General features: G+C 38.2%; 2 protein-coding genes across 6 annotated transcripts in view; one reads left to right on the top strand and one right to left on the bottom strand.

The window, feature by feature from the left end:
* The first annotated feature begins 2142 nt into the window (after positions 1-2142).
* Positions 2143-10496, top strand: LOC121684162 (sterile alpha motif domain-containing protein 3-like). 5 transcript variants are annotated; one of them, XM_042064124.1, is made up of 8 exons: positions 2143-2430; positions 3959-4006; positions 4933-5027; positions 5841-5916; positions 6552-7609; positions 7707-7862; positions 8183-8269; positions 9552-10496. In XM_042064124.1, the coding sequence occupies exons 5-8, from the start codon at positions 6560-6562 to the stop codon at positions 9828-9830; spliced, it is 1572 nt and encodes a 523-aa protein (XP_041920058.1). In that variant the 5' UTR covers positions 2143-2430; positions 3959-4006; positions 4933-5027; positions 5841-5916; positions 6552-6559; the 3' UTR covers positions 9831-10496. The 5 variants fall into 5 exon arrangements, with proteins under 5 accessions (XP_041920058.1, XP_041920055.1, XP_041920057.1 ...); XM_042064121.1 differs by lacking the exon at positions 5841-5916; XM_042064123.1 differs by having other exon boundaries at positions 5841-7609.
* Positions 10497-11623: 1127 nt separating this feature from the next.
* The window catches only part of LOC121684541 (extracellular calcium-sensing receptor-like), a 30869-nt gene continuing 26865 nt past the window's right edge, over positions 11624-15627 (bottom strand). The window contains exons 2-3 of the mRNA XM_042064602.1: positions 12991-13114; positions 11624-12537 (exon numbers count right to left, since the gene is read on the bottom strand). Coding sequence (XP_041920536.1) covers positions 11624-12537; positions 12991-13114 — 1038 coding nt within the window. The remainder of the gene's footprint in view (positions 12538-12990; positions 13115-15627) is intronic.

Genomic DNA, 15627 nt, shown 5'->3' with positions numbered 1-15627 from the left:
CAAGACATCCACAAAGTATTGAAGAAATTTTCAGTAGCCACGTTCAATACTTTTTTCCTGTGTCATTTCACTTTAATACACATAACTCTTATATTTGGATTTTTAATATGTGTGTTAATATAATGTGTGGTGAAAATTTCGAATAGACTCACTGGAAGTTTAAGCTAATTACTAAAAATATATATGTATATTTTCACCATATATTTATTTTACCTGAATATTTTAACTTCCAAATTAAATGACAAAATGAATGTCAGACGAAATTTAAAGTTTGACTGACTGGATTTTGTATACAAAACGTAGTGAAAACTGTCTAAGGTCACTCTCACTCTCCCTTGCTAAAGAGCTAAATGGTTTAGTCCGCCTGCACGATTCATAAGGTAGTCTATCTTTTGTTTATTTAGTTGAGCATTGCTAGTAGTGGACTGCTAATTGTTGTGCTGCTGGTGCAATGTCTTTCTCCAAGAAAGCCAGGTTACTAAAAAGAGAGACATCAAAAAAGGGGAAACAACTGCTAATAAACTTCTTTCCAAAGAAAGGTGAGCACTAACGTCAAAACACTTTGTTTTGTGTTTGCTTGAATATCTCCAATCATTAGTGCTAAAACGAACTGAGAAAAACCATTGAAATAGCGGAAAATACACCTTCATAGGTTAGGCTACACATGTAATCTGATGCATCTCGTGATCCAGCTCCATCTCCATCACTTTCAGAAAGACTGCTTGGCAGCCAGCTTGATTCATGTCCTATTGTAGGCTACATGCTGATCATTATCACTAGGCTAGTGGTTTAGGGCGCGATTTCTTTTCTCTCCCTTTCTGTTTTCGTTAGTATGAACTTTTTTTTTACTCAAGTAACGGATGGGATTTTTGATGTAGCGAAGTACAATACTTCACTCAAAATGTAATCAAGTTAAAATACTGATTTTATAAACTACTTCAAAAATACAAAATACACAGAAAAACTACTCAATACAGTAACGTGAGTAAATGTATTTCGTTACTTTCCACCTCTGGAAGACAGTTATATGCAGTTACTTTCACTATTGACTGACAATGGGTCATCGAAAACATAGGCTGGAAAAAAGCAACACTTACCCTAATATTGCTCAAATGACTGAAAAAAACAACATTTATCCTGCAGAGAAGTTGCTTATATCTGGTGAGTGGTCTTCAGCTGTGCTCCATAGGCTACGTGTCTCGCCTCTCCCCTAATCACTTTTAACCGTCATTACCAATTTGCAAATGATGGTGAATAACTACTCATCATGAGATGTACAGTATTTCGTAATATCTTTATTCTAATTATGTTTCCCATTGTAATCGTGCAATTTGTAATGCTTTGCATGGACATTAGCTGGTGTGCGTTCATTAATGATAGAAGGATGGTGCGTGCACCTGCCAATATGACTGTTGAAATGCGCTCTTAAAATAGCATATGAACAACTCGCCATTGACTTCTGACGAGGTTTAGGTGGTGTATGATAGCGATTTTTAGACAATGCGCTAGGCCCCTCCCTAGGTTGTTAATTACCACACCCCTGGGCGCAATGCTTAAAAAATAAACGTGCAAAATACCAAATTAAACTTTCCGCGGGTGAATAACGAGTATTACGCCATGCGCTGGAGCCCAAAATACAGCCCTACGTCTTCGTAGACAGTAGGCTACACCATTAGGCCATCTTGAGAATAAAAGACTTCACAGCTGCGATCATCCTCCACAACTATGAGGATAACGGTCGTTCGTTGCCTTTTTGCTTCTTATTGTAAAACCAACTGTTAGGGCCTACACAAGTGGTCGGCATCCCGGTCAATATTTGATATTAAAATTTCAATTTTGAAGCTATTTGTAACTATGTGTAGCCTATGCAACCCGACTGTTGTAGGCTTGCCTACCACTCAAGTTGTAAACAAACGGTGACGTAACATTAGAACGAAGGTGCAAAACCTTAATATGGAATGATGACAATATAACAGCTATAATACAGCTAACAATAGTATTAGATTGCAATAACCTATGATTAAATATATGATTAAATATAGATCAAGGCAACCTTGACAGAGACAACACACACTCTAAAAAATGATTCATGAGGTTAGTAGATGAAACTTAAAATAAAGAACATTTTCAACATAAAAAAATAACTTTGTTACATGTACATGTATAGGTGAGTTGACAACTTAATTTAAGGAGTTTGTCAAACTGAAAAAGAAAAAATCTGTCTCAACTTATTAACATATGGATTTTCAACACACAGTCTTTCTTCCACCTAACAATAGATAATTATTAAGTTGGTGAAACTTGTAGATCTCGTGATCAAACTTATAAAGCTGAGTAGCCTACTGGACTGAACGTCAGAACCTTCCAGACCACGCGGTCCACGCCTGAGCAGAAATGATGGAACAGGATCCTGCACATTCGAAATCAAAGGTACGTGCGAAGTAGGCTATCCCATTTATTTTTGTTTTACAAGCATCAGCTATCAAAATACGGCACACAGTGCATATACATTGTTGTCACATGACACTACATATTATTGTAACGTTACAATTTGCCCTTTTGCTAATGTGAACAGTTGAACAACACAAGATGGATTTTAGCTAGCTACTGTATCTAGCTGCCTTCCATGTTAGCTACCTGAACCATTTGAAAATGTGACCTTTAGGTAGTTGGCGTCTTCCAAGTTACCTGCAGCTCGCTCTAATTTGGAGTTAGTAATGTAACTTTTTAGCTATCTGGTGTCTTCACATTTTGTTATGTTTTGTTTCACCGTGGCGGCTGAATTACCGTGCATTTAACATTTTAACATTAACGTTAGCTAGTTCACGTGGTACGCAAGTTTCCACTGTGTATGGAGATGAAAAGGCAGTGTCGGAGAGAGGTGTAACAATTATTATTTTTTTTTTTAATCTGATGCCTATGTTGTTTGTTTTTTTGTGCTTCATAATGTTCTCCAAGGTCATAGACCAGTTGCACATTTTGATTTCGTTATTTGTTATTTATTTATTAGCTCAGGCTAATTTAACATGATGCCTGCCATAGAATGCATTACGTTTTATGTGGGGGGGATGGTGGGGTTGCGCGACGTTTTATGTGGGGGGATGGTGGGGGTGCGCGAGCCGAGTCAGGATGTACAGTAGGTGGTGTAACGCGGGAAAACAAGTTTGGGAACCACTGGGTTAGGCCAGTTTTTTTTTTTACTGTGCATAGGTTTGAGGAATCAATCGGTCAATCCGTGTCTATCCGTGCCTACAAACCACATTTTAGATTTTGTTCATCCTTCATTTGCTTGAGTCATCCATAGCAGTACATAAGGTTATTATTATTTTGTATTTTATTTAACAATGTTCGATAGTTAGGCAACGGACATGTGTCATTGCTTTGTATGTCCACGTGTTACGTGTCCGCCTCATTTTCTTTGAGCTTGCTGGGTTTTTGTTAAATTTGAACAGTATGACATTACAAAAGGCAACATTATGATGGCAAAATAAGTTATATTAGGCTACTGTTTGCTGGGAAAGCTGTGGCAAGCATTAGAGGTCTGAATCACCTATAAATTGAGTAATAGGCCTACATTTTTACTTTAAAAAATGAATTGGATCTGTAAAATTTGCAAATTTGAAACACCAAGAAAGACTGATCTCTTAAAGCATTATAGACTTAGACATGGCCATGGTGGAGAATTTCTCCCTTGCCTTTATTGGGAGTGTTGTTGCTCATTTAAAACATGGGGCAGCCTACGTACACATCTGTCAAGAAATCATTCAACACGTGCATTAGTGACACGATCAGAAATACTGTCTTTTAAATGTCCATGTTGCTCTTTAAACTCCATTTCCACAGAAAGAGGATACTTTGAGCACATTAGCCACCATTTAAAAAAACAGGAAACTGTCCCATGTGTTTTTGAAAATTGTTCTTTCAAAACAAACATTTATGGAACTTATGCCTCTCACAGGAGCCGGAAACACTCACTGGACGTCTTCAAGCCTGAACTGTTGCAGAGGTATGTCAATCCCTTAAATGCAGGGGATGATCCTATTGTTGAGGAAGATACTCAGGAAGCAGTGAGTGATCTTATAGATGAAGAAATTGGAGAATTGCCTGAGTTAATTGAGAAAAATCTAGCCCACCTGCTGCTGAAATTGGAATGTATATTCAATGTACCGCAAATGTGTGTTAATGAGTTGGTGGAAGAATTGCACTTTGTTTCTTCATCAGCTTCAGGTCCTATTTTAAAAGAGATTTTACAGTCATGCATAAAGAAGCATAATTGTGACATTGATGATTTGGTAATCTCAGAGATGGTGACAGACCTATGCGAGTGCAACCCAATTACATTAGCTCTAAGGAGTAATGGACCTTTTTCCACATCCCACAAAAGAAGAGTGTATTTCAAGGAGCATTTTTCCATGGTGGAGCCGATTGAGTATTTGCACAGTGCCAGGGAGCAGAGAAGTTTCCAATATATACCCATTTTGAAGTCATTACTTGAGGTTTTGAAGGTGAAAGAGATCCATGATTTTCTCACACATAATTGTGAAACAGATGGGAGATCTGAAACTCAATACAAGTCATTTCGAGATGGCACAAATTTTAAAAACAATGAATTGCTATCAGAAAATAATCCAGCCATTTCTCTAATTCTGTATGTGGATGACTTTGAGGTATGTAATCCACTCGGCACGTCAAGAAAAAAACACAAAGTTACTGCTGTGTATTGGGTTCTAGCTAATGTGCCACCTTTGCTCAGGTCCTCTCTGACATCAATCTACCTAGCCATCCTCTGCAAGGCTGAGGATTTAAAAAGGTTTGGCTATAGTGCAGTGTTACAACCTCTGCTAAAGGATCTTGCCAGCCTAGAAGAGGAAGGACTGTACATTCCTTCTTTAGGAATAAATGTCAAAGGTACTGTGTACTGTGTTGTTGCAGATAACCTTGGTGCCCACTCAATCGGAGGATTTGTGGAAAGCTTCTCAAGTACACATGTATGCAGGTTCTGTCTTGGAGAAAAATCCCAGTTCCAAGTAAGTGAAGTCAGAACAGGAGCATTTTGTCCTAGGACAATACAAGAGCACAAGGTGCATATTCAGACAGCACAGGGGAATACAAATCAGTCTCATTGTTGTGGAGTAAAAAGACAGTGCCCACTGACTGAAAAACTAAAACATTTTGACGTCTTATGTGGCTACCCACCTGATTTGCTACACGATCTCTTTGAAGGTATTGTACCTTTAGAGTTAGCGCTGTGTCTAAATGCATTCATCAAAGAGAGATACTTCACATTTAATGAGCTAAATCAATTGATTAAAGAGTTCCCATACAGATGGGCAGATAAAACAGATGCACCACAACCAGTTCCATTGAGTTATGCCACAAGAAAAAGTGTGGGTGGGAATGCCCATGAAAATTGGGCTTTGCTTCGCCTCCTTCCTCTGATAGTTGGAGAAAGAATACCAGAGAGTGATCCAAAATGGCTGGTCCTTCTTAACCTAAAGGACATAGTTGAACTTGTTATTGCCTCTGTTCATACAGACTCAACTATTTGTTACCTTGACAGCAAGATTTCTGAGCATCGGCACAGATTCCTGGCAGCTTTCCCACAGCAAACACTAATTCCGAAGCATCATTTTCTAGAGCACTACCCACAGCTGATGAAGGCTTTTGGCCCACTTGTGTCTTTGTGGACTATGCGCTTCGAGGCTAAACATAGCTTTTTTAAGCGTGTGGTCAGGCATACCCACAGCTTCAGAAATATTCTGTTGTCTCTTGCAGTGAAGCATCAGTTAATGCTTGCATACCATCTACATAGCAGTAAAATTGTCCAATCATCTCTACAGGTAACAAAACTGTCAACAGTAAATTTGACTGTGCTGAGGGAAGATCTTAAGAAAGCACTGGAAACAAAACTCCCTGGTGAGTCATTTGTCCAGTTGGCAAACACTGTGTGTTACAGTGGCACCAGTTACTCCACTGGAATGATCTTGGCATATGGTTCAACAGGTGGTCTGCCAGATTTTGCAGAATTGATTCAGATAGTTGTTATAAAAGGGCAAGTCAGCTTCATTGTGAAATGTTTTAATTCATGGTTCATTGAGCATCTAAGAAGCTATGAGCTTGAGAACACAAGAAGTGTTAAAGTTATTGAGCCAAGTGAATTGTCTGACATCTTCCCAATGGCAGCATACATGGTTGCAGGAAAGCGCATGGTGACCTTGAAGCGATACATTCATTTTCCATAGAGGGTGAAGTAGTTGTTACACCTTATTATTTATTTGACATTACCCACAACACCTCATAACACGTCTTTAATAGACTTCTACAGGTTCCATGTATGTATCTGCTTGTTAGTTTGACAAAAATGTTTTTAAGGTAACACTGAAGACTTGGTGTGTAGTTTGTTGATTAAAAAAAAAATATCAGTGTTATGTGAAAGCCAGTTTCTTTCTGGATCAGTGTTTATGTTCTTTTTTTGATATTCAATGTTTAGAGGATTTGACTGGATGTATTCTGCTGTTACTCTAATTGAAGTGATATGGTTTCTCTTACAGATGCCCCAATGTCTCAATTACCCAAACTCCGCATCATTCTTCAGGACCATGACATTCGCAAACTGGACTTGCCTCATGGAATCCCTGGGACTGTGGCTGAACTTGAATCAATTGTGAAAGAGACATTTGAGCTTAACGGGAACTTTACTTTGCATTATAAGGATGCAGGTTTTGGAGATGAATATTTTTCTCTTACCTCAACAAGTGAACTCCAGGACAAGGACACAATAAAGGTGATTCACGTTGTTGAACCTCCCACATATACTCTGACGTTTACTGATCTGGACAGCACCATTGAAAATGAGACTTCCATCCATACCTCTGACCATCCTTCAGTGACCTCCATCAGTCCTAACAGCAGTTGCTCTACTGGATCGGCTGATACAGTCATCCTCTCATCACCTGAACACACAACTCGGCGTTCTCAGTGTTGGCCTACTGAATTTCCAATACCTCGTTTTGCCTATGACACAGAACTTGTGCTAGCGTCAAGAAATGAAGCTTTCAAAAAGGATGGAATTTATCTGGTATTCACCTCAATCCTCCAAGATATCCTTGAGAAAGTGGCTGAAACTGTCTTTCAGTATGTGGCCTACCCAACAAATGCACAATTGTCTGATGTTGCTTTAGCACTAGTTCAAAAGCATCCATCCCTTAAAGAGCCGGGATCATATAATGGATGCTATGGATGGCTACAAAGACTAAAATATAAAATGGGAAATTATAGATCAAAACTGAGAGGGTTAGGATGTCCTGAAGTTGATGTGAACTCTATCAGAAAGAAGAGAGCACATGACCGAGCACCTGCAAAAAATATAAAAAAGCCCAGAAGGGCAGAGGTGAACTATTTACCCCCTCACCCACAAGGAGAAACTGAAGGAAGCTTGGAAAATGAGAGACTGAACCTGTTTGATGAAGTAAACAAGAGGGACAACCATCAGATCATCACGGAAAAGATGGCGAAGACTTTCTCCATTCGTAGGCAAGAAATCGTCAATGAAGCACCAGCAGTCAGTGACTTGATAGGCCGATGGCCTGCTCTTTTTGATGCAGCTCAGGTAAGCATTTTTTCATAAAATGGTTTGCAAGTTATGTGCTATATTGGGGTCAATTTTTTAATATTGTGCCTTTTTTTTGTGCCTTTATTTTATACAGATAAATGAAGAATTCAAACGCATCTCTACCATTAACCTGGAGCCGACATTCATGGCCAAACTGGACCAGTACTCCCCCAAAATAATGGCCTTGGTGTCCTCAAAAGGAGGGGCTGCAAAAATAAATATTCAGCGAATAAAGAACATGTTGCTAGAGGTATGAATGAACATAACAGTTAATTTCAAGTAGAAAACAACTTTTTCTTATAGGTCATGGCAAGGCCTCGTAACTCCCAGCCTATATAATTACTAAAACAGGAAACAAAACAAGTTAGATTCAAAAGCAGAACTTAGATTAAAATGGCTCTTTACAAACATTTGTTGAAATACTAGCAATTGAATTGAGTTATAATATCTATTTATTATTTAATCTTCCAGGGTATCACTAATTGCTATAGTCCAGTCATAAGTCATCCTTCAGCTATTCTCAGTGAGTAGTGGTAATTATTAAAAGCCTGTCTTCAAAATTCTTCTTAGGATGATTCTGTGGAAATGAGAAGAGAGGTTGCTATTCGTGCCCTCATTGTGTTCCTGAAAGAAAAGGAGGAAGACCTCTTCAAAGAGGTAGGTAAATCTGAGTAGTGTATAGTGTTGTGCATAAGTTAAAGCGTATCTTTCGCCAAAATGTATCCTAAGGTGTTTTTGTGAATGTCCCCGAGTCAAACTTTCGGTTTTCGTTTAAAACCATAATTCCGAAGCGCCACTTTTATGCTTGTCTGTGTTGTCATTTTCGGGTCAAATGGCCTTTTGAATGGGAATCGTAGGGGCACTACTATTTTGATACATGATCGTGTCAAAATCGCTATTTTTTTAAATAGCGATTTTTAAAAAAATGTAAAACACTAAGACGGCTCGACACAACATGACACTTTGATCAAAGTATCATCAGTGTCTCTACACATGAGCTTGAGCAATGAGAACATTGTTTGTGTACAGAGTTTACTAAAAGAAAGGTTTTGAACAACTCACTTGGTTTTTCTGCTCGCCGCCATCTTGCCAGCCAAGGAGTGAGTTTTCCAGAACCTTTCTTTTTAGTAAACTATGTGTACACAAACAATGTTCAATGCTCGAGTTAATGTGTAGACACTGATGATGCTTCCATCAAAGTTTCATGTTGTGTCGAGCCTTCTTAGTGTTTTAAAAATAGCGATTTGACGCGATCATGTGTCAAAATAGTAGTGCCCCTATGATTCCCATTCAAAAGGCCATTGATCCCGAAAACGACAATGCGGACAAGCTTAAAAGTGGCGATCGGATGTAATTATGCTTTTAAACTAAAGTTTGACTCGGGTACATTCACAAAAACACCCTAGGATGCATTTTGGCAAAAGTTACTCTTTAAGACTCCCATGCTAAAGTTTATTTTAAAATGCCAGTTATTTCATGGATCCAGGATATTATGCATCCTGATAAAGTCCTCCCTTGGCCTTTGGAATTAAAATATCCCCACATCACACCCTTCACCATACCTAGAGATTGGCGTGGAGTACTTTTTATAAGATCTATCAATGCAAATCAAACCAACTATTATTTCTAACTGAAATAAAACCATGCCAATCTCTGGGTATGGTGAAGGGTGGGGCTATTTTAATTCCAAAGGCCAAGGGAACTTTATCAGGATGCATAGTATCCTGGATCCATGAAATAACTGGCCTTTAAAAATACAAATCTGCCTGCTTCTATGGGAATTTAAGATGGGGGGTTCCTTACTTATGCCCTCTGTATTTTAAGGAATAATATTTATTTAATCTTTTTTTTTAAATTTATTGTTATCATGTTTCAACACACTTTAGGTCAATATCACGCTGGAATTCTCCTTTAAAACACTTATTTTGCTTCTGATTAGGATGATGGGGACATTACCAACGACCTGATGAAGATTGTCATAGCAAGAAGTGCCACACCATCTAGCGCAAACATTGTGATTGAGGGAACCGAAGTCCTTGCATACCTGAATGTACCCAGAGCCTGTGCCTTGCTAATGGGGCTGATCTACTCGCTCAACCTAAGCTATCCAAGGGAGTTGAGGCATACTTTTGAGGTATTTCAAAAGATATTCCTTGAGCTGGATGGTCTGAAAGCTAGCCCAAGGGTAATGTCTCTAAAAAATAAGCTGCTGTGCTAAAAATGTGAAGAATTAAACTGCTGTCATTGAGTTCCTCAGAAAATGTATCAATAATATGACAAGTTTTGTTGTTCATACAGAAGTCTTGCACTGTTGGCATGCAATTTAATTTGTTTTAATCCAATTCTGTATTTTTTTTGTATTTGTATTGTTTTTTTAAGAAAAGCAAAAAGGTACAAAGTAAAAGTTCCATTGCCTTACAAGTTCCTTTTCCATACTGTAAGTTGAATGATCGGAAAACTATAGCCCAAAGGTAATGTATCTAAAAAATGTACAGAAGTCTTGCACTGTTGACATGCAATTTAATGTTTTATTAATCAAATTCAAATTGTTACTATTATTATTTTATTTTAAGAAAAGCAAAAAGGTACAAAGTAAAAGTTATATTGCCTTACAAGTTCCTTTTTATATATGCTCCTTAAGTTGAAAGAAAACTTAAGCTCAAAGGTAATGTATCTGAAAAATGTTACTCAGGAAATGTATCAAAGTTTTGTTGCTCATACACATATAAATAACACTGCCTCTTGGAATTGAGTGTTCCAAATCTGATTTATTTTATTATTTTATTTTAAGAAAAGCAAAAAGGTGCTTACATTTTCTGCAAAGGACAATGTGCAAAATGAGGCAATGTTTTGTTTTTTGATGCTTAGTCAGACTAAGAATGTTATTGCCATAAATGTTTTATCATTGCGTTAATAATAAACAAATGAATTGGAATTGCTTTGTGTTTTTATTCAGACATACGTGAAATAAGTTACTAGAACATAAAAAAATTAAGGTAACAATTTGCATGGATCTTTTTAAGTAATTTCAACTACGCTGTTTTTGAGTAGATATTGTGAGACCTTTATAGTTAGAAGAACTCAAATAGTTTATTTGTCCTCTAAAAGCTTAATTAAGTCGAACCAACTTAATTATATTAAGTTGAACCAACTTAATTATATTAATTTGATCACAATATAATTCAGTTGCTTGTGCTAAACAAATTGAGTTGGTCTAACTATATAAGTCTCGCAATATTTACTCAAAAACCGCTAAGTTGAAATTACTTAAAAAGATCCATGCAAATTGTTACCTTAATTTTTTTAAGTTGAGACAGTGTATTATTTTTTAGAGTGCAGAGGCAGACATTGTGTGGACATTTTTGCCCATTAACAAACCCCAACTAAGGTAGACTGCTGATGTTCACAGCACTAAGATATTTACGGTTACTGACATACTCCCGAGTGTCTGGCCCTTTGTTAGATAATTCATACAAATTAATATTTATGCTTTGCCAGATGGGCATGGTACACAGTCAAAGCAGCAGGCAAGCTTGTCGCCCAGCACAGCCTTCCTGTGACCCAGGAGGCCCAACAGCCCCTAATTCTTGGCCCTCTTGCATAGCATGTGCACAGTAATTGAACACCCGCTGCCACTAGAGTGCATCATAGATTTTGTGCACAAATGGGAAAAGGGAAAATGACATGATAAAAACTTACCAAGATGATGCCAAGAATACCAGTCATGAGTTCAGTAACCAGAAAGCACATATACTGATGGAAAATGCACTACACTGAATACCGTTGGGTAAAACCCACTAAACATACATGTAATGTGTACTGTATGTATTTAATTAATCTGTAACAGTTGCTTTTCATGTGAGCCTTTTAATTAAATAACATAATTATTTATTAGAAATCAAATGATAGGTGCAAATTATACATTTTCATTACACAAACAATGCCAAACCACATCTGCACAAAAATGAGCATTCATGAATAATGTCTGTTAGCTTGATACTTCACAGTTAGTCAAAGAGCTTTTGAGGGCATTTTGCCCATGAGGTGCTTTTTGGTGTTTTTATCTGGTTTGTATAGAATTATATAACATTTTGGTAAGAAAATGCAGAACAGGACACCAAAACTAGATGCTAAAATAGCAAATATCTCCACAGCTACTGTAAATTTTCCAGGAGAGCTGACATAAGCTGGTATGAAGCTGATCCAGACGGCACAGAATATCAGCATACTAAATGTGATACATTTGGCCTCATTAAAGTTGTCAGGCAATCTACGTGCTAGAAAAGCCAGTATGAAACATAAAACAGCGAGGAGTCCAATGTACCCCAATACGGCCCAGAATCCTACAGCTGATCCAACATCACATTCAAGAATGATCTTATCCTTGTAGTGATGCATATTCTTGTATGGGAATGGAGGGGATATAGTTAACCACAGGACACATATAAGCACTTGTATGAGAGTGAAGCCAAGAACACTGAGTCTCTGTTGCAGAGGCCCAAACCACTTCATGACATTACTGCCTGGAAGAGTGGCTCTGAAGGCCATTAACACCACTATTGTTTTCCCCAAAACACAGGAGATGCAGAGAACAAAGGTGATCCCAAACGCTGTGTGACGCAACATACAGGACCACTCAGAGGGCCGACCGATGAAAGTAAGAGAGCAAAGGAAACATAGAATCAGTGAAAACAGAAGCAAAAAGCTCAATTCAGAGTTATTTGCTTTCACAAGTGGCGTGCGCTTGTACTTAAAAAATATAATGGCTACTACAAATGTCAAGCAGGTTCCAATCACTGAGATAACTGTGAGTAGTATCCCCATTATCTCTTCATACGACAGAAACTCAGTTGCCTTCCTCAGACATTTATCCCTTTGTCCGTTGGACCAGTGTTCTTGATTACAAATAACACAGGTGATGGAGTCTAGAAATAAAAGACAAAAACATTTAATTTGGCACAAATATTAACAATATATAGGAGAAAACATTTCTCAAACATGCAGTATGTTCCAGTGTTTAAATAAGTAAGCCACAAATGACAAATGAATCCATGATATTGTCTAAGAGGTAGACTGCCGGTATTATCACCTATTTCATTACTGATAAATTGCCTCTCGGATATAAATGACCTTTTGTATTTATAGCTATCTACTTTCCAGTTCCAGATCAGTACAGAACTCTCACTACTCACTGGTATGTGCAGGTCTACCGCTGCTCTCCAAAATGTCTATTATCCTTTTCTTTATAGGTCCACAAATTGTAACCAGTCAAGTTTCTGACACATTTTATTCATGTAATGCTTTAATGGGTTCTCTAAATTCCATTTTTTCACATGTATGAAGCATTTCATAAGTTTATTGCTGTGTTACATAATTACCTGTTTCATTGCTGATCTCTCCCTCTCCACATGGTATACAGTCATAGCAGCAGACAGGCCTGCCTTTCTGTACAGCCTTCCTGGTGCCTGGAGGACAGCTCTCACTGCACACAGACACAGGCACCTACATGACATAGAGACACACTAATGCATGGATGCATTGATATTTCAGTCTCTTACACCTAGGGTATAGTCTAAAATGTATGTCAAATATTTCAACTTAGAGCATAGATTTAAACACTATGCATGTTTATAAATATTTTGTTAATCACTGTGACAACCAATTTCAATAATATATCATAAATAAAATTGAAGTTTATGATCAGACTGAACGTGAAGTAATTGGTACCTCTGTAGAATTTTTAGCCCATAGTATGAAATCATCATTCACTGTCAGTTGGCTATTGGCAGGTAAAGAAGCATCATAAAGTCCTACTGCCACAAACCCAAGCTCCCCGTCTTGTCTTGGCTGCCAATTTATTATCTCATACTTAGCAGCAGGGTCTCCATTTGCATCAAAAAACACAACCTCTCCCTCTTTAGTCTTGAATCTTACTTTTTTCAGTTGTTCTAACATCTAATAGCAAGGGACAAAGCCAGCAATCCATGTTTATTATACAACAAAAACTGCCAAAAAGAGATTTTTCAAGTTTTCTTGTTATTTAATAATGTATACAATGAGAAGTCGCTCCCTACCATACGTGGTTCTGGTTGCAGTGTGTCAGCACATGTGTCCTTGCAATTTAGTGCCTCGTGCAGTGTGTGAGCCACAGCATACACAGCCTTGTAAACATTATTAAAGATTGCCATCGAAGACATGTCTGTAAAAATATTATTGACTCCAGACAAATCCTCTTTGCCAGTGCACATTTGCTCAGCAGATTTATTGAGAAGACTGAATTTACAATTAAACAAGGCCTCCCAGAGCTCAGTGAAAATGGCATTGCCTGAAGACTTCAGGGGATGTATGTCCAAGATGAATTCTTTCAACCCTGTTACCTGTGCTTTGGGGATAGACAGTCCTATGGCCCCACTTAGGATGTGATGACGGTCCAAACTGGCAATGTAAGAATCTGAGATCCACCCTTCTGTGCCGACCCACTGATATCCAATGAGGTTATGTTGCGCAAATACATGCACCAACACCTCCAGGTCCAGATGGGAGAGGAACGCCACCACTATCCGTGAGGTGGACAAACGTACTTGCTCTACTAGCTGCAGCACCTTTTCTTGTGGATAGTTTCTAAAAAAGGGTATAGAATACTCCAGGCAAATACCCATCTGTTCAGCAGCTGCTTGGAAAGTAGCCATTCCATTGTTTCCATAGTCATCATCAGTTCTGATGGCACCAACCCACATCCAACCAAAATGTTTCACCAGTTTAGCCAGTGCTCTGCTCTGGTAGTAGTCACTGGGAATGGTTCTGAGAAATGATGGATATTTGCTTTTGTCACTCAGGCATGCACATGTGGCATATTGACTAATCTGAAATACACACAAGGGTTTAATTCGACTTTGGGAAAATCAAAAGTAGACACGATTATGGATTGAAGTATTTATCTCTTACCATTGGGATGCGAAAGGGTCCGATGCTTGTTGCAATAGCCATGCAAGGTGAGGAGGATGTCTCCCCTATGATAGCCAGAACCTGAGCTGATTTGTTACATGGTCCTTGTGTGGTGTGGTCATTGCCATTGCTTAGTGCCATGGCGCCTCTCACTCCCATAGCCACAGATCCACAAGAGTCATATATCTTATAGCCTAATGACACTCCAGGCAGCAAAGTTGTACTATTGTTGATCTCCTCCACTGCATACAATAATGTCTGAGCGTATTGGAATGATCTGTAATTAAGACTGGATAACCATGACAGTGATTAAAATATTAACTATGGTGAGCATTTGGATAATCTACTACTAGTATACAGTACCATACAATACAACATAACATACAGTGCAGTGCAGAATAGAACAATACAATATAATACCAGCAGACCTGGTGCATTGTAGTGGAGGTGGAGCCTCTGTATATGAATATTTATTATTTTTATAGTTACTATGGAAGGAAAAAATGCCTCCAATGATGATGTCTCCATCTTTCTGTAAAAGAGGGTAAAAAGGGTTTCCTCTAAGTTTGCACTGAGGTTCACCAAACTTCACTGAGGAAGCAAACACCCATAGCAATAGGATTGTACAGATTTTTGAATTACCACCGTAAAACATATTTTCCAAAGTGCAGTGATTATGACTGCATCTGATGAAATGGAACACATGTTTTTATACCATGCGGCATGTGCAATCCTCTGGTATTCACATGGTACCCATATGAAGGAGGTGCTACACTGGATATGAAATTATTGAAGTAGGCCAGTCAGGTCTTTCCTTTGCCTTTGTCTCCAATTTTGTCCAATGAGTTTACACTCCCTGATAAAAACTCAGTGAAATTATTCATCCAAAATGGACCTATAAATCTTTGGCCTTATGCAGTAAACTAAAATGAAAACCAGACAAAGATGAAGATGATTGATAGATGTGATAAAAAAAAGACTGAAATCGTGTATGATCGCTGACTGCACCTTCAGAGGTGAAAGGTATTTTCAACATTAGGAATACATGGTTTAGCTGGTCTATAGCTACA

Source organism: Alosa sapidissima, chromosome 15, assembly GCF_018492685.1.
Source record: "Alosa sapidissima isolate fAloSap1 chromosome 15, fAloSap1.pri, whole genome shotgun sequence".
In the NCBI taxonomy this organism is placed as follows: Eukaryota; Metazoa; Chordata; class Actinopteri; order Clupeiformes; family Clupeidae; genus Alosa; species Alosa sapidissima.
This window is presented reverse-complemented; position numbering and strand designations above follow the sequence as displayed.

Bases quoted from the DNA above. Each gene is read 5' to 3' on its own strand.
- LOC121684162 (XM_042064120.1), top strand. From the start codon at position 5,691: ATGCGCTTCGAGGCTAAACATAGCTTTTTTAAGCGTGTGGTCAGGCAT. The intron at 7,863-8,182 runs GTATGAATGAAC...AATTCTTCTTAG, and splicing joins TAAAGAACATGTTGCTAGAG to GATGATTCTGTGGAAATGAG. The intron at 8,270-9,551 runs GTAGGTAAATCT...GCTTCTGATTAG, and splicing joins AGGAAGACCTCTTCAAAGAG to GATGATGGGGACATTACCAA.